The 16,384-nt window shown below is 33.8% G+C and overlaps 4 protein-coding genes across 7 annotated transcripts in view; 2 read left to right on the plus strand and 2 right to left on the minus strand.

Moving 5' to 3' along the window:
* Positions 1–78: 78 nt before the first annotated feature.
* LOC143899190 (queuosine 5'-phosphate N-glycosylase/hydrolase-like) lies at positions 79–7,527 on the plus strand. Of its 2 annotated transcripts, XM_077409261.1 has the most exons (6): positions 79–750; positions 1,317–1,556; positions 4,746–4,905; positions 5,413–5,526; positions 5,940–6,101; positions 6,451–7,527. In XM_077409261.1, exons 1-6 carry the CDS (start codon positions 565–567, stop codon positions 6,702–6,704), a joined length of 1,116 nt encoding a protein of 371 aa, XP_077265387.1. In that variant the 5' UTR covers positions 79–564; the 3' UTR covers positions 6,705–7,527. The 2 variants fall into 2 exon arrangements, with proteins under 2 accessions (XP_077265387.1, XP_077265388.1); XM_077409262.1 differs by having other exon boundaries at positions 609–1,556; positions 5,907–6,101; positions 6,451–7,523.
* On the minus strand, positions 1,477–4,301 carry LOC143899188 (uncharacterized). Of its 2 annotated transcripts, XR_013257412.1 has the most exons (8): positions 4,164–4,301; positions 3,197–3,676; positions 2,679–3,026; positions 2,392–2,528; positions 2,151–2,254; positions 1,999–2,080; positions 1,679–1,908; positions 1,481–1,597 (listed from the first exon to the last, which is right to left on the minus strand). XR_013257412.1 is itself a non-coding variant. In XM_077409260.1 (7 exons), exons 1-7 carry the CDS (start codon positions 4,184–4,186, stop codon positions 1,838–1,840), a joined length of 1,245 nt encoding a protein of 414 aa, XP_077265386.1. In that variant the 5' UTR covers positions 4,187–4,301; the 3' UTR covers positions 1,477–1,837. The 2 variants fall into 2 exon arrangements, 1 of the variants encoding a protein (XP_077265386.1); XM_077409260.1 differs by having other exon boundaries at positions 1,477–1,908.
* Positions 7,528–8,821: 1,294 nt separating the features above from the next.
* Positions 8,822–16,384, plus strand: part of LOC143899187 (choline/ethanolamine transporter flvcr2a) — a 52,250-nt gene continuing 44,687 nt past the window's right edge. For both annotated transcript variants that reach the window (XM_077409254.1, XM_077409258.1), the window contains exons 1-2: positions 8,822–9,168; positions 10,057–10,190. The gene's annotated coding sequence lies outside the window, so the exon portion shown is untranslated. The remainder of the gene's footprint in view (positions 9,169–10,056; positions 10,191–16,384) is intronic.
* The window catches only part of LOC143899178 (uncharacterized), a 37,203-nt gene continuing 31,957 nt past the window's right edge, over positions 11,139–16,384 (minus strand). The window contains exons 16-17 of the mRNA XM_077409227.1: positions 13,090–14,109; positions 11,139–12,532 (exon numbers count right to left, since the gene is read on the minus strand). Coding sequence (XP_077265353.1) covers positions 12,230–12,532; positions 13,090–14,109 — 1,323 coding nt within the window. The 3' untranslated portion in view covers positions 11,139–12,229. The remainder of the gene's footprint in view (positions 12,533–13,089; positions 14,110–16,384) is intronic.

Raw genomic sequence — 16,384 nt, forward strand, 5'->3', positions numbered from 1 at the left:
TTCCATAGTTTTTTTCTAAAGGTTTCATAATATAGAATTTTTTTACAGGAATATTAGGTTACTAACTTACTGTCCAAGTCTCATCCTGAAAGGCAATGAGTGTTTCATGTAGTTATCAGTCACATGCACAGTCTTTAACTAGAAAAACTAGGAAGATTTTAGGGTCTTTCTTAGTTTACGGAAATTACTAATTTTCAAGATACATGAGATGAGGAATCGAACTTGAGATTTGTCAATTACAAATTTACCGCTTCCGCAGGGAACCCTATCAGGAATCCCAGACTAACATGATCTTCTTAAGTATTACAGAAATTGTTAGATAAGTATTGCAAAAGTTTAACGTAATTTGGTTAAAAAACAATACTATATAATGTGGCAATGCCGATCTCGGAATTAAAACGCGATAACGCAAACAACAGATTTCAGCGTATCGTCAGAAACTTTCTATTTTCATGTCATGTTTATTTTTCGATTGTGATACTTGTCGAGGTGACCGCAACCGTGAGATTCTTGTCGAGGTGATCGCAGTAGTTTAAAACGATAAGCAAAACGTAATACAACATTATGCAGTCACAGTCTGAAGATACGTCTACGGAAAATGTGTGTACGTCGTCTACGGAAAATGTGACTACGGAAAATGAGTCTGCGGAAAATGTGCAAACGAAAAGGATAGATACGATAAAATTTGTTACCAATCAAGCGCAGGACGTATCTATCAACATGGCAGGCATAACAGAGATAGCAATGGAGGTTTTTCTTATTTTTCTTGAAAATTTGATTTTACTAATCCGCAATATTTTGACAATTTATTCGTAAACCTTGAGAAAGCGAGAATATTTAAAAGTTTAGATTATAAGTCAGAAATGCGCGATTTCAATTTATATGACGTTATTATTTCTGTAATCTCTATAATTTTAAGAAATGAGATACTTAGTATTGATCATGAACGAAGTGCTACATCAAACGAAAACTGAGAAAAATATTATTAAATCTTTCTTGGACGTTCAAAATCGTTCTTTTTAACACAAGTAATATGATAACGATATATCCGTCAGTATAGTTTATATACATCTCGATATATATATATGAATATATTCAGCGAAAATTTAAAACTCTTTTATTTATTTATGATTCGAGAATATTACAAAAAATCTGCCGATTTGATTTAACTTTTCACTGTTTTTATTTAAATGTACGATATTTTAAAATATAAATTATCTTGTTATATACAATTTCATAATGTCAACTTTTTATTAGAATTTCACGATTATAGAAAAAGTACGCCGCGCCGCTAAATGAGATCTTGTTTTGCATAGGTGATATCTTATATGGTTCGTAATCACGAAAATGAAAATTTCGATGAGGTCACATCTCGTTACGTGCGATTGTCATCCGGATTTCACCCCAAACCGAACGACCCCAGAGCACCGGACTGGCTGTTTGTGTTAAATACATTGAATTTTGCACTCTGGACCCAAAAGGATGAGCCGGAATGGAAAGTTCATGGATTCACTGGCTACACGGCATTGTGCGTTGCTATTAAAAGGGCTACGGAGGTGAATATATTTATTCAGCTTTACGTGATGTTGCTAAAACACTAATATTTCGCTTGTCAATATGTCTCAATAATGCCTTCGAGTACCTTTAATCAAATTTAACATTTTAATACTAATCGTACATTGTTTTCTACGACGTGACTTATCTGTGTTTGTCTTCTAATATTGACTTTGCTAACAACATTGCCTCTATTTCCGTTGGCACAATTTTCATCGGTTAACACCAACTTTTTTTTCTACCAATGATTCTCTGCTAACGATTGATTTATCTGTTTATTGTTTTATTTTGTTGTTATGACTTGTGTGATCTGCTTCGATTTGTGCGTTACATTTTGACGTTTGCCACTTGTATCTGTTATTTGAAATAATAATTTTTATGAAATTTTGAAGCATCAACGTACAATAAAAGTATACGTAAATTAAAAGTATCAACTTTTCATACTTTGTTTTCTCCGCTTCATGAATTTCGACGAAAGATTTACTGAATTTTGCAAATTATTTTTTACTTTATCTTTCTTTCCATCCTGCGATATAATGAAAAAAATATTTAATGTAAAATTTGTACTTATTTAATATGCTTTATTACGCAGTTACCAAATTGTTTTTAAAGTATTTCTTGCAGCAAATGAGTGTCCTTCCATCTGGCAAGCGCCTCTTCATGTAACATTTTGTAAATAACTTCGTATCATCCAAAAGTCCTGTGCGAAATTAGATAATAAAATTAAATCTTTTAATTTCTTCAAACGATTGTACGATGATAAATTCATGATTCAGAACATTATAATTGAAAATGTAGTCTTCACTATTTTTTCAATCTTTTCTCATAGCATATTACTTTTCATTTTTGCTGTCTCTTTATTTATTCTCTCGTTATAATCCTCTATAAATTTTTCACGACGAATGTCTATATGCTGTAGTAAAACTTTTTGTTTCGCAATATCTCTTTCTTGAAACTGCTGCTTTTTTCTCCATCTGAAATTTGCCAATGTATAAGATTTTCTTTCTGAATAAATTTTTACTTGCTTACGAGAATTATTAAATTAAATCACTACTTGTACATACATCGAAAATATCGTGTGACATGCTTTATTGTTTTCTATCTATATGAAACAATATACGTACCTTTCTTCCATTTCTTTCTGCTTCCGTTGCTCGATATCCAATAGTCGCTTCTCCTTGGCTTTCTTTCGCGCTTTGTCCTTCTTCTTCCAATCCACCAGCGTATCGATTACTTTACGTCGAGCGATCTCCGTCGCAATTTTGCATTTCTGCCGAATTTGCTCGGCCCGTTTTTCATGTTTAATGTTTATCAATCTTCGTTCTTCTTGCCTAATGAGCCTTAACAATTTCAATCTACGCCTCGTCCTGCACGCTCGCTCTTTTAGCTTCTGGATTCTCAATTCTTTCTGGAACAGTTGTTGCTGCACGAGGCGCTGTCTCTCGCTGGCCAGTTTCTCTCTCTCCTTCAATCTGAATTTACAATAAAACAGATTCTGTTAATAATAATATATTTATATTCAAGAAAAGGATATTGCGAAGTAAAAAGTGTATGTTTAAGATGAAGATACATCTCTTTCTCGTCTGAAAAAACCTCCCAATTAAAAATTATATTTTTTTTGCCAAACAATTGCGAATTATACTTTTCCGCTTCTTTGCGCGCCTGATCCTCAGCGAAACGTAAAGCTGTTCTCTCGACGAATAGACGGTCTCTTCTTCTCAGCTCTCTTTTTATACGATCAGCGTGTACCTGCCTCAGATATTTCCTATACCCATTGTAATCGCTCAGCGAACACTTCACGTCCATACCGTCCGTGATTAGGTCAGCTTTCAATAGACACCTCTGATTAATTGGTCTAGAGAAGAACTCGAACAGATGTTCGTCGTGCAAGGGTTCATAAGGGAATTTGGTCTCATGGCAATAAGGGTCGCTCAGATCAAATTCTAATTTCGGCCCCCACAATTTCTTTCCTACTTTGCGTCGCGTGAAGCTGTAAGCGCCCTTCGGTCCAGGTATCATAGGTATCTTATGCTCCAAAGGCATCATCTTCCACCCTGGTAGACCAAACCCGGGCACAGCGCCCTTCGGCTTGGGAACCGTCTCGGCAAACCGTTCTAAATCCCTGTGTCAATTAATAATTTTCAATTCGCAAATGTATTATCTTTTATATATATATTTCTATATATTATTTTTAAAATATATATATTTCTTTTTTGTATACGAAAAGTGGCGACAATTAATCGGTAAATAATAATATTTAAATCTGAGAAGTTTGATAAATTCAATTCAAAACTGATATAATTGAAAGAAGAGACGAGCCAGTCACTTTTAATGTTAATATTATTAGTTTCGTGTATCAATCTGGTCTTTATCTTAAGTTCTTAGAGTTTGCTTTGAAACGCGAATAAATCTACTAACGTTTAAGAATTTTCACTATTCCAAATTGTAAATTTAAGATATATATGAAATCTTTGTTTTTAATTTATTTTCAATTTATGTAACTGGAAATTTGCATTTAAAATATTAGATATTGCGAATAAAAAATATCTAGTATTGATTATACATAGGTTAAACTCCACATAAATTACATATAGAAAAACAATACTTACGTAATTCTTTTAATTCCGATCATAATGCTATTGATTCAGATACAAGGTGAACAATTCATATCGTAAATTTAGTATATTGGTCTTATTTTTTCACAGCATATTTGAATACATAATAGTGCACAAAATTGTATATATTTTGACGATGTCGTGCACGCATGCAAATTTTGCATTTACTTGTTTTCGTTCACTTGTTTGATATAAACCGTTAAAAAAATTATTACGATGTGTTCCATGCCATCATTTATTAAAATTTTTAGATAAGTAATGTTTGTAACATATGTCTATAATATAAAATATCCATACAATTAATAATTAATTTTTTAAATATGTATATATTTATTTTTCTGTATATGTATACGTGTGTTGTTTATCTGTATTTCGATGCAGGCAAGATAAGTCTCAAGTTCTTAAAAATTCGATAACCGCGTAAATCATATTCCATTTTAATTTTATTGAACATGATATGTAGTAAACTCTGTCTCCATAATTTTGTTACATTGTATCATTGTTTTTTTTTTTTTTTAATTTAAACGTGGCTGAAATTTTTCATTTTTTGAGACTAACGTGTAATTCTTGCGATAGCATGGGAAGCCAATGTGGAACCCTCGGTATTATAAGGACCTATCTATGACAGATATGAAAATCATATTCCGGGGTGATAACGATAATTACATTCCACGCATATCTGAAAGATTAGAGATTTTGCACGGCATTGGAGAAATTTTATTGGACAGGTTCAAAGGTATAAACTATCACATGACAAAATTTTACATACCTACACGATTTTATAGCATTTTCGTTTATTCCATGTATGCATATAACTCGTCTAGGACCGATCTGTTTTATCTTTTCTCTCTGGAAAAAGGGAGGAAAAGTTGTCTGTTGGAATCACTAAGTATCGTCAGATATTTAAAGTACTATCTATTGAAGCAATATATATTTTATATAAAAATATGTTAATTCATGTTACAATTATGAAGTATTAAAGTGGAAATAGCGGAGAAAAATTAACGGAACTAGAGCTTTTTGTCGAGAAACAGATATTGTCACGAAGAAAAGAAAATCAACGATCTAAATTGACTTGTAATATAAAATCAATATTTCTCGTTTTATTCTCGATTATATAGATGACTCAAAAGTTTATGAAGGTCCTGGATGGGGTATATTGAAAAAATATATATCCAATTTTAGTAAATCTTAAATTTCAAATACTTAATTATTTGATGAGGATAAGATTTTGTTTTGTCAGGTACTTTCAGCGAATGTATCAGATTATGTGAACACGATGCCGTGAAGTTGATGCCTATACTTATGAAATTCCCGTCGTACGATGACGGTCTAACAAAATACGGCGAACAACAAGGTATTTGTGAATGATGAAGAATATGCGATATTATATAGAGAGAGGTCCTAAAATCAAAATAATATCGTAAAATTAGATTGGTCCGTAATTTCAAGCATATTTTGAAAGATTTTAAAATCAAGATTCGATAAATATATTTGAACATATACTTGATCAACGAGAATGCTCTTGTATGTCACGAGCCATTTCAGTTACCGCATAAAAACGCGAAGTTTGTAAGTAATGTATAAGGGAGGGAAGGGAGGGATAAGTCTCTCTAATATAAAATCTCCTGGATACAGATCTTTGACTGATGATAATTAAAATAATATATCACACATTTGTGTGTGATGTAAATATAGTTTAATAATATAATGCATTTGTCTAAACCTTCCTTTTAGTTCGTTTGTACAATAAAGCTATGATATTGACAGCCAGCTTGGTGACCTTCTTTGGTCCGAAGCATAAGCTTCATCTAAAATGGGCAAATGAGAAACCTCCTACGATATTTGCCGATTATCGTATTCCTCAGATTTTTCATCATTTTAAGGCTCTTGTTTATAGTAAGAATTTTTTGGACAAACTTGAAGAAAAGGGTAAGACACTTGTCATTCTTTATCAATATCAGCTTCTCCACGAAGTTTCATTTTCTCTGAATATTATATTAAATATATAAAAATGACTGTGTTTCTTTAATTATAGTCTTTCGACAGATATAATACCTATTTACGAAAAACTATATATAGCAATAAACTATGTTGCAGAGAATACAAGTCATTATTTTTCGCAAATATTATTTTTCCTATTCGTTTCTGTCGTTTTTTTTAGGAAAAAGAGATTTAAATTATTAATTTTTATCTAATATATCCTTCGCTTTAGTTTTATAAATTTTTTCAAAATTTTTAAAATTCATCACACACACACACACAAAATATTTCCTCGTAGACGGATTGCTGACGCATGGGAGCAGAGAAGGATTAGAGATATTCTGTTGTTCGATAACCATAGCAAGATACGTGAAAAAGATGGTGATGGAAAAGTGCGATTACTACACAGAAGAAGACCAAATACCCGAAATAAGTTTACCTAGTTTCGATTGCACGTGTTTGGTTGACAACTTTCTGTGGGACTATCGACAAATATACGATAAGGAATTGAAGAAGAGTATATTATGCAAGATCTCTACTGACCAATATTAATACAATTTGTATTGTCACAAATCGTACATCGAATGATATTTTTTCTCACGTTTGATTCATACTATATACATCATATTTTAAAAATAATGGAAAGCAAACATGACACGGTCGATTCTAATTTTATAACTCTCGATTAAGATTGATTTTTTTAAAGAAAACGTTTTTTAGCATTTTGATAATATGGACAAAATTACTTGTAATAATATATTAACATATTAACCCTCAGTTACCTCACCAGGGTCTGAGAGACCTTGCACGTTGTTAAAACGTGCAGGGTTTTTAAAACGTTCATAAAATTCTTGTATCTTTTTTTAGTCAGTACTATGTCAATTTGAAGAAAAGCAAATTTTTTTGTTTTTTCAGAAAAACAAGTTTTCTTTTTTTTAAATAACATTTACATTTTTTAATTTGGAATAAATCTAACTTACACAGTCTTGTAGATCTTTAAAAGATGTATCGATTAAAAAGGAAGACGTCAAATTGATGCATTTGTTTTAAAAATACAACCTGGAGAAGACGACAGGGGTCTCTCAGACCCTGAAGGTAATTGAGGGCAATTGAGGGTTAATACATTAATATGTTAATATACGATATGTAATAATGTATAATGTAAAATTTTCAAATAATTCAATTTTTCTTTTAAAACGTTAGTATTAAATCCTACAGAGAATTTGGATATTATTTCTATAATATGCTTATTGCGTGTTACAGCGAATGTAGAAAAATAATTGTTACTAAAATTTCTTACTTCCATTATATATTCGTAGGATTTTATAATTAAAGTTTAATTACAATAACAAAAAATTTTGATTTTTTAAATATGATCCACTTCCGCAATATATTGAATTATTTAAATTAAAATTAATATCTATGTATAAAATTGTTATTTCTTTAATTGATAACATGCAAATTTTCTTCTACTGTTTCGAATTTTAAACGCGGTGTGATATTATTCACTACTAACAATAACAATACAATACGTTTAGTAAAGATATTTCAATTTCGAAAAGGTACATAATTTTTTTCAAATGATTTATACTTTTTATTTTCTTTTTAAATATATTGTATTGCTTTTTCTAATTTTTATTTCCTCTTTTTCGCCACGTGCATATACACTGTATATACACGCCGCACGTACATACACAGTATATACAGTATACAGTTTCAAACAATTCGCGACTCAAAAACAATGTGAGAAAATTAAATAAATTAATCTTTAAAGCATTTTATATTGTCGAATAATGTAAAAGATTTTAAAAAATATAAATAATTTTAAATAAAATTCAGCAATTAATTAAAGTTAATTGTATTAAGCGAACTCTATAATATTAAACAATATGTTTTAATAGGTTTTTTTATGCTGTATTTTATGCTGTCTAACCAGGATATATAGTATAATATTGGGTACTATTTTTATACGACAATTGCCAGGGCTTTATTCTTCCTTCTTCGACATCAGAAGCGGGGATTGGCTATTTTTATTGCATACGTTAAATTTTTCGCTTTACATTCCAAAGAGTACCAGACAATGGACAGTTAATAATTATACAGGGTTCTGGGCATTGTGCTCAGCCATCAAGAGGGCTATTGATGTGAGCCTAACATTTATTCATCTTTATTTTCCTCATTTTTTTTTTAAATAGATATGTAATTAACGTCAAAGTAGAAAACGTCATTTCTGAGTGTCGACTTCGGTTAGAAGCCATTGTTCAAACAAATAATAATAATACATCTTTTGCAACCAGATCTCGAAGGTATGTATAGATTGGTGCAAAGTTTTTAAATTCAAGTTTCGAAACGAGAACACTATGAAAAGAAGAATGAAATGAGAATGGAGAGAAAAAAAAACAACAAAGAGGAGTAAAGCGTTCGCGGTGATTTCGAATTCGTCGCGAGAATGAAGAGGAAAAAAACAGCGTATTTTTTTCACGTTGCAGAGTTCCCATTATCTTCGCATTCTTTCGTTTTCCCTCCATTATTCCTTCGAACGTCAGTCCGGTTCGAAGGTTGCAAAAGGTGCAGGCACGACGGCGCGTACGCGGGAAACGATAGGCCGGCCGGAGGGGGCGGAAGTGCAGAGTGCAGATGCTCGAGTGTGCAGTGCACCGTGCAGCCCCGGCAGCAGTGCCGTCACGGTTGGCGGTTGGTGTTCGACGGGCGCGAATGATGATTTCGGACGCGGGGCGCGTGAATCCCGGCGAATCGCGATAACGTCATGTCATCGCGCTCGTTGGCGAGGAGTGCGAGGACCGCCGTTCCCAGGGCGGTCGACATTCCCGAACGCGAGGCGAGAGAGAGACGACGTAGGTATGGGTGACCGTAACGTAGCGCGTCACGACGGAGGGTTCTGCTGGTTCTGCGCCCCTATACACGGCGGCGCCGTGGCTGACGGCAAGGAGCATCGCCGAGCGCGCGCGAGACGCTACCCGTCGAGGAGGACGGCGCGAAAAGATCGGCGTTAAACGTGAGTTCTCTCTATTCTCATTCCGAAACGCTCCGGGACGACCCGTGACACTTCGACGACGCTCTCGCGAATCCCGGGGGAGAAACGTTCGCGCGTCGTTTAGGTTAGGTGGAAACGCGCGGCGGAATCGAAAGTCGATTCGAATATTCGAACGTCGCGATTTTCCTCTTGAAAAGAGAATTTATGAATGTCTCTCGACGCGGTGGACATAAATTTCTCTTTATTTCGCACGTCGGGGATAATGTTGAACGGAAGAGACGAACGTGAGGAAAAAAGACGAGGCGTTTAATTTAATTCTCATCCTGCATCGAAAATGAATTTCTTTTAAAAGTGTTAATTTTTAAAGAAATATGATTTTTCGTGAATAATTTTCTGCTGTTTTACATGTTTTATTTTTTCTTCCGTACGATCTATTTCGGCTGCAAATTCGATCCGGATTTGCTGATATTTAGATAATTAATTATTGGAAGAGTTATTAATTAATTATTATTCAAATTTAGTTATTATTTATTAATTATTATCTAGAAGTCAATTTTCTATCTGAGTCTGTCTTTTTTTCGTGTTAATCCGAATCCAAATTGTCTACTACGAGAAACGAGACAGAAAACTAATTTGCTGGACAACAAGATAACGTTTATCTATTGTTCCTGCTGAATCTGAGTTTTTTCTCTAACAGAAAACATCGTTACAAAAGAAACTATTATCTAAGCGCGTAAATCAATTCTTTTCAATCATTTCTTTTACCAAAACATAAAAATGTCTAATTAAATTTGCTTTCCCCGTTTCTAAAAAACTTCAACGTTTATCGATTTTTTTCTCTAATTTTTCGTCCAAGTTTCTGTTGCAAAGAAAGTATTATAAATGAGACAATTTAATTTCTTTGCATAGGTGATGCGCGTATACAATTTGGAGCTACGAGAATGGCACCGCACCTACACGATATTTCAAACAAGCTCGTGCGATATATGACAGCACTTCTATGGATCCTACGTATTGAGTATTGCTATCAAAAGGGCCGTTAAGTGAGTACCTCAATTTTAAATGACATTTATAAATGTCTACGATGTCTTTTGTCATCGTATCGGTATCAACCTGGGGCGTTGCGTACATAATTTAATACACCTATATCGATTGCTTATTGGTTTTGTACGAAATGGCACTGTCTTTTAACATAAAACGACATTAAATATGCCTCTGTCTCCGTTAACATAATTTTCGCACGTGTCATCGTCGATTTACATTTCTTTTTCTGATTCCTACTGGCCGATCCTTGCGTGCATGCTATTTTAATTCATCACTATTTGTGTTTGTAATATGCAGAATATCTTACAACCATCGTACACTTTTCCAAGCGTATTAATCAGAGTCGAAAATTGCATTGGGAAAAATTCCCGATAATTTCTGAATTCAAACGATCGAAATTAATCAACGGCATCACGTACAATTTATTTACATATTTAATCCCGCTATGAACGATCGATATTTATCATTCATATTTCATTAATTCATAATTCAAATTTCACGACAGAGCTTTTAATTAATTTTTTTATATGCCAGATATTTTTATGCATGTATGTGTGTATTCTAATTTTTTTTCAAACGCTTCTCATATTCTACGTGACGCATAAAATTGTGAACGGAATTTTATTGTAACTTCGTGCAATCGTACCTATTTCGTGTTTCTTTCTCTGTCGCGATGTGCGTGTGATTAATGTCGGGAATGTGTAAAATGCCACGAAGTCTCATCAATCATTCCACGGGGTTTGGTCAATCATATCACGAGATTTGGTTAACCATATATGTCACGAAGAGTAATGTAAGTACACATTTCGTGTGATTAATCACGTAATCAATACGAGAAATTGATTATGAATGATTCTTTTTTATTTGACGATAAATTTATTTAGTTATAATATTCTCTTTTTTGATAATTTATTTAATTAATTATAATAAACATTTTTTTATTGTAATAATATACAAAACGCTCGCAAAAACCTTAAATTACGTTATGAAATAATTATTACTTTCGATTGGCAACGCGCTGGGTTAACTCTTTTCGACTCTTTGTACCACAACTAGTGATTACTAGTTGTAATAACTACATTCACTCCAATTTACGGTATGACTTCAATTTTGCAAATAAAGTTTAATAATATGTACATATTTTTAGAGAATTTATTCTCATTTCTTGAATCGTCTTCTTTAAACTTAAGAATATTATTTTGGAAATTAACGTTTTTTTATAATACGAATCAGGATAGAAAGGGTTAACCTGGTTTCTCGTCTCGAACACGATATACGCAATGCTTTCTTTGGCTATCAACGTGTCGTGTCACGATGCCATTTGGCACGAATTTCATTACATCTCTATGTAAAGCTATCTTCTTGTTATCACTCGCGAATAGTTCATTTACTTTATCATGTTAACGTACAACGTTTCAAAATCAATTTACGCTAAGAAACTATTACCTTTTGAAGCAGACATTAACGTATCCTTGTCGTTCGCAAGGACAGCAACGCTGGCGATTTTATAAATGCAAATTAACTAAATTTTAATTAAGTAACAATTAACTTCTTTCACAAATGCCGTCCTTAAAGTAATACATTCGACTCGATTTTGCGTGAAGTCATAGCTGTAATACATTTCCATTCGGTTCGAAAATGCGCAAAATCCTACGTACACAAAATCATTTACAAATATACAAAATTGATTGGCGACGAATCAACGATACATTCCGTCTTCATTTAAAGCGACTTGCCGTAATTCTAATAACTGCCATTTGCCATTGAACCCCACAATAATTATCATATTTACACTTACTTTTACATTTACTTAACTATTTCTTCCAATTAACTTTTTGACTTAATTTTATCTTATAAACTCGCACTGAGCCGTGGTTTTCTTGGTGATATATTTTCGATAGCGCAATTTCCAATCTCTGTTTTTTGTATAATGTACAAAATTGATTTCACGGCCGCAACTTGCGCCATGCTGTCTATCTCGTGAATACCAGAATATCGCAACGTTTATCATATACACATTTACAGGAAGATATATTATTTAATTTCTTTTCTGCATTTGTTCCCAAAATATAATGTTCGATTTGAGCTTGCCGGGTGAAATCACGGCAGTGTCGTTGCCCTCCTGTTTCGATCGCACGACTTCCGTTCGATTCGTCGGTCGCTCTTCTATCAATGACCGGCTGACCGGCGGCGACGTCAGTTTTCCAGGCATTTGACGCAGCCCTTCGCGAAATTCCCTCGAAAGAGATCTGGCTGTCAAACTGTGCATCTGCCTGGGCGTTTCGACTATCTGTACCTCGGGGGTGAACGATCTGTCCTTGGCATCATCTACTTTTGCCACCTGCCATAGACAGAAAATTGATTTGATTCAATATGAAAAATTATTGACGTATATGATACGTATGATATTTATTTGAAAAATGCTCTGCATTAATTCTAAAGCTTCCGTGGTTAAAAATGCAAAAATATTGATAAAAAATTCATTTGAAAGTATTTGTATCATGAATATATTATTCAAATTAATATTAATCTATTTTTAATATGACATTGTATTATTTGGAACCGTACTACAATTTAATTTACTAACCCTTGTTAGTTAGGTAACGTGACCGACAAATTTATTTGATAAATGAAACGTTCAGAACAAGAGTGAAACCAGATCGTAGTTTAAAACATTTTTTTACTTATATAGACAAAATTTTTCTACTCTTAAAAATTTTCCTATTTCTAAAATAAATCCGTCTATTTAATTAGTTAGCCATTTACATGTCATCTATTTTTACAAATTATGGACGCATATATCAATCTTGCTCCGAACAAATGCACCGAGACTCGATATCAATTCGAGATCTATCTGAAATCTAAACGAAGTAAAATGACTATTTCATCGTTAGTTACCGAAGCTCTGATTATTTTCGCGGGCACGGCAGTCTCTATTTCGGAAGTCTGTCGCCTGCCGAACGCTTTCGCGAGTCTTTTCACCGAGGGCATCGCTCGCGACTCGTCGTCCTCCGTCTCCCCGGACTGAGCCTTAGTCCCGATATATATATCCTCGAAAGATCTGTCGACGTCGGGCGGAATCTCGTCGTAATCGTTCAGCAACGAAGTATCGTCCCCGATGATCGCGTCGCGTTTCTTCGTCGTCGCGCTTTCCTCCGCGAGATCCAACAAATTCTTGGCGGTCAGCTCATCCTGAGTGTCGTTCACGTAAACCGGATTCGCGTAATAGCACACGTCGTCAGCAACGTTCGGCATCGATTTGGCGGATGTCAGCCGCGAGTTCATTTCCTCGACCTCGTCCCGTAGCTCGTTGAGCCCTCCCGAGCTCTTCGCGAAATCCCAGCCGAGTGATCTCGGCGTGTCGTTCAGGTGTCCTTTATACGCGCGTCTCGTTAGGTTCGACTTCGCGTTGTTCCGCAACGGCTGATCCAGCTGATTGTTGGAGCGAGCACGACGCAAGCCGTCCTGGTAGCCGAAGGAACTCAGGTCCAGTCTGTTGACCACTCTTTGCTGCCTGGTAGGCGTCCTCTGATCCGAGAACTCGTTCGCGAAACCGTACGCTTTCAGATCGATCCTGCGAACTATTCGCTCCTTATCGTCCTTGCGCTCGGTTTCGACGCTCTGCTCCTGATTGTTGAGTTTGGCATTAATCTCATTTTTGCTGTTCTTCCTTTGGTTCTCCAGGATGTCGTCTGTGCGTTGATCCTGCCACGTCGTCTTATCGGGCGCGTTTGTCTCGCTTCTGACTTTCTGATGGTCGCCGACGTCGACGGGAGCACGCGATATCACGGCACGATTATTCGTTTCGGGACTAATTACCTCGGCGTTGTTCCTGTGCCACGACGCCGACGTCTTCGTATCTTTATCACTTTGCAGGACCGAAATACCATCGTTGATTTCCTTGGACGCAGATTCTTCCTAGAACACACGAAGAATCGATTGATGTTAATGATCTAATATAGGATTCGTTCGAAAACTGTATTGCAGTTTACGTTGTCTCTTGAATTTTTATCATTCTTTCTTTTATTTATTCTTGCATGCTGCGAAGAGTCACAGAATTCTTTTTCTCCCTCGTAGAACTTTCATACGATTAATATTATTGTTTCATGTAGTAACAATGTTCTGTAAAATAAATTTAATTTTCTAACGCAGTAATAATATTGGTGATATTAATAATATTATACAATGCTTGCATATATTTCATGATATTAGTAAGAATTTTTTAAATATTGTGGCGAGCGTGATCTTTACATGATCTGTATAAACTGAATCATCGATTTTAGAAGAAGCGAATGACAATATTATTAATCATATGAACGCTTTTTTGCTTAATACATACCAGTCGCAACTTTATTAACAGATTTTTTCTGTTTTTTTTTTTGTCACGTGCAAGTTTCAGCTCTCAATATCAAATGTCATTCGCGCCACGTTTGAGAATACCAAAGTTTTGGGCGTTAATTATTTACATAAATTTAAATTTTGGAAGAGAAGCGCGGACTAATATGTTTTAAGTTCAGCCATGCATATCCGTATTAATATCGCCGTGCGTTCAAGAAGCTTTCTTGATAGTGTATTTGTGTAACCTATGTGCCAGATATTAATTGTGCAATATTATTTGTTAATGTGATTACACATAAATATTAACGGTATCATTTGCAATTATTACTGTAAAGCATTATTCTTGGTGAGATGAGGGAATTTGTGAATATCTATAAAACATGTCAGATTTAATGAATCTCCCGATATCAGTTCATTACAGTTAGTACAGGTTTAAAAGAATTATATATTAAATACACAAAATTTTACAAGTAACACAAGTAATATATATATATTAATTGCTGTTTAGTTGGGGGAAATTAGCGGGAAATAGTAACAAACGAGAAATATTAAAGGTTTACAGACGAGCGCATAGATATAATTATTTGTTAGTCATCGCATACGCATATAAATAGGTGGTACTTACCGATTAAAATATTCTCTTTTGCAGCTCGTAATTGCGGAATTGATTCCGTTGTGTTAACGCGAATCGAGCAGTATCTCACGAGATACATCGAGAACGTGTAGATGCTAATTAGATTGGATTCTTTGTGCAATTTGTACAAGCGTGATGCGTGCATTTCGAGTAGTAAATAACTCGGTTTCAATTGTCTATTGAAGATATCACACCTTTACTTTAAGAGAAATAGACAAAAGACAAATTTACATACTAACACACTCGATCTTTTCCTTAATTTCGAAATGTTTTTATACGGGCATGTCTTTAATTGCGTGAAATTTACGCAGAACCATTTTGTATCGTCTCATCTAATAATTTTAAATTTTATCTTATTAACGTTTTAATACATAATTATCATTTACAACTTCTAGGACAATGAAGCTCTTTTTGTAATACAATTTTCAAAAATAATATGTTCGTGTTCATACCTAGTCGTCATTTTCCATTATGCTGAAAAATTGAAAATCTAATCTAAAAATCTTGCGTTACTCTTTTAAATATATGCGAGATATATGAAAAAATTAAGAATAAGCTATTACACACTAATAACATAATATAAATAATATGTAGTTTAAATACTTTTTGATATTTGACGTCAAAGATGAAGTCTAAAATGGACTCGCACATGGGTTGTACTCCTGGGCAATAATTTTTAGAAATTGAAATTAATATCAAGTAGCAACCATCACCTGTAAGTTTCATGCAGAAAATATGATCAATTTTTTGATTGGTCAATTAAATTAGTTGAGATCTTCGTATCAATATAAAATATGTACAGGATTATCCATGTTAGATAAATGTCTTCTTCGAGAATTTCGACAATTTTAAATCTCTATTGAACAATCAAGTATAATTTACGTGAAAAAAATCATCTGGAAAATATATATAAATATATTATAAGTTTTTTTCATGCAAATTAATCGTCTAATTAAATAAATAATTATATATTTTTTTAAATACCTTCTGATGAGATCATTTTGTGTACTTTTTATATTATAATAACGGTAATAAATAACAGTAATAATAAATATTAATTCTGATTATGTAAGTCAATTATTAAAAATTTACATGTAAAAATTTATTTATTAGTTTTGCTTTCTGCGTTTTGTTTTGGATTGAGAACGATCTCGCGTAATAAACGTAACGAAATGCAGATAATTAATCAGAAATCTGTTAAGGAGCGGAAGGTCAGCATTA

This window comes from Temnothorax americanus, unplaced genomic scaffold (assembly GCF_048541705.1).
Source record: "Temnothorax americanus isolate GAGA-0224 unplaced genomic scaffold, ASM4854170v1 Scaffold26, whole genome shotgun sequence".
Lineage (NCBI taxonomy): Eukaryota > Metazoa > Arthropoda > Insecta > Hymenoptera > Formicidae > Temnothorax > Temnothorax americanus.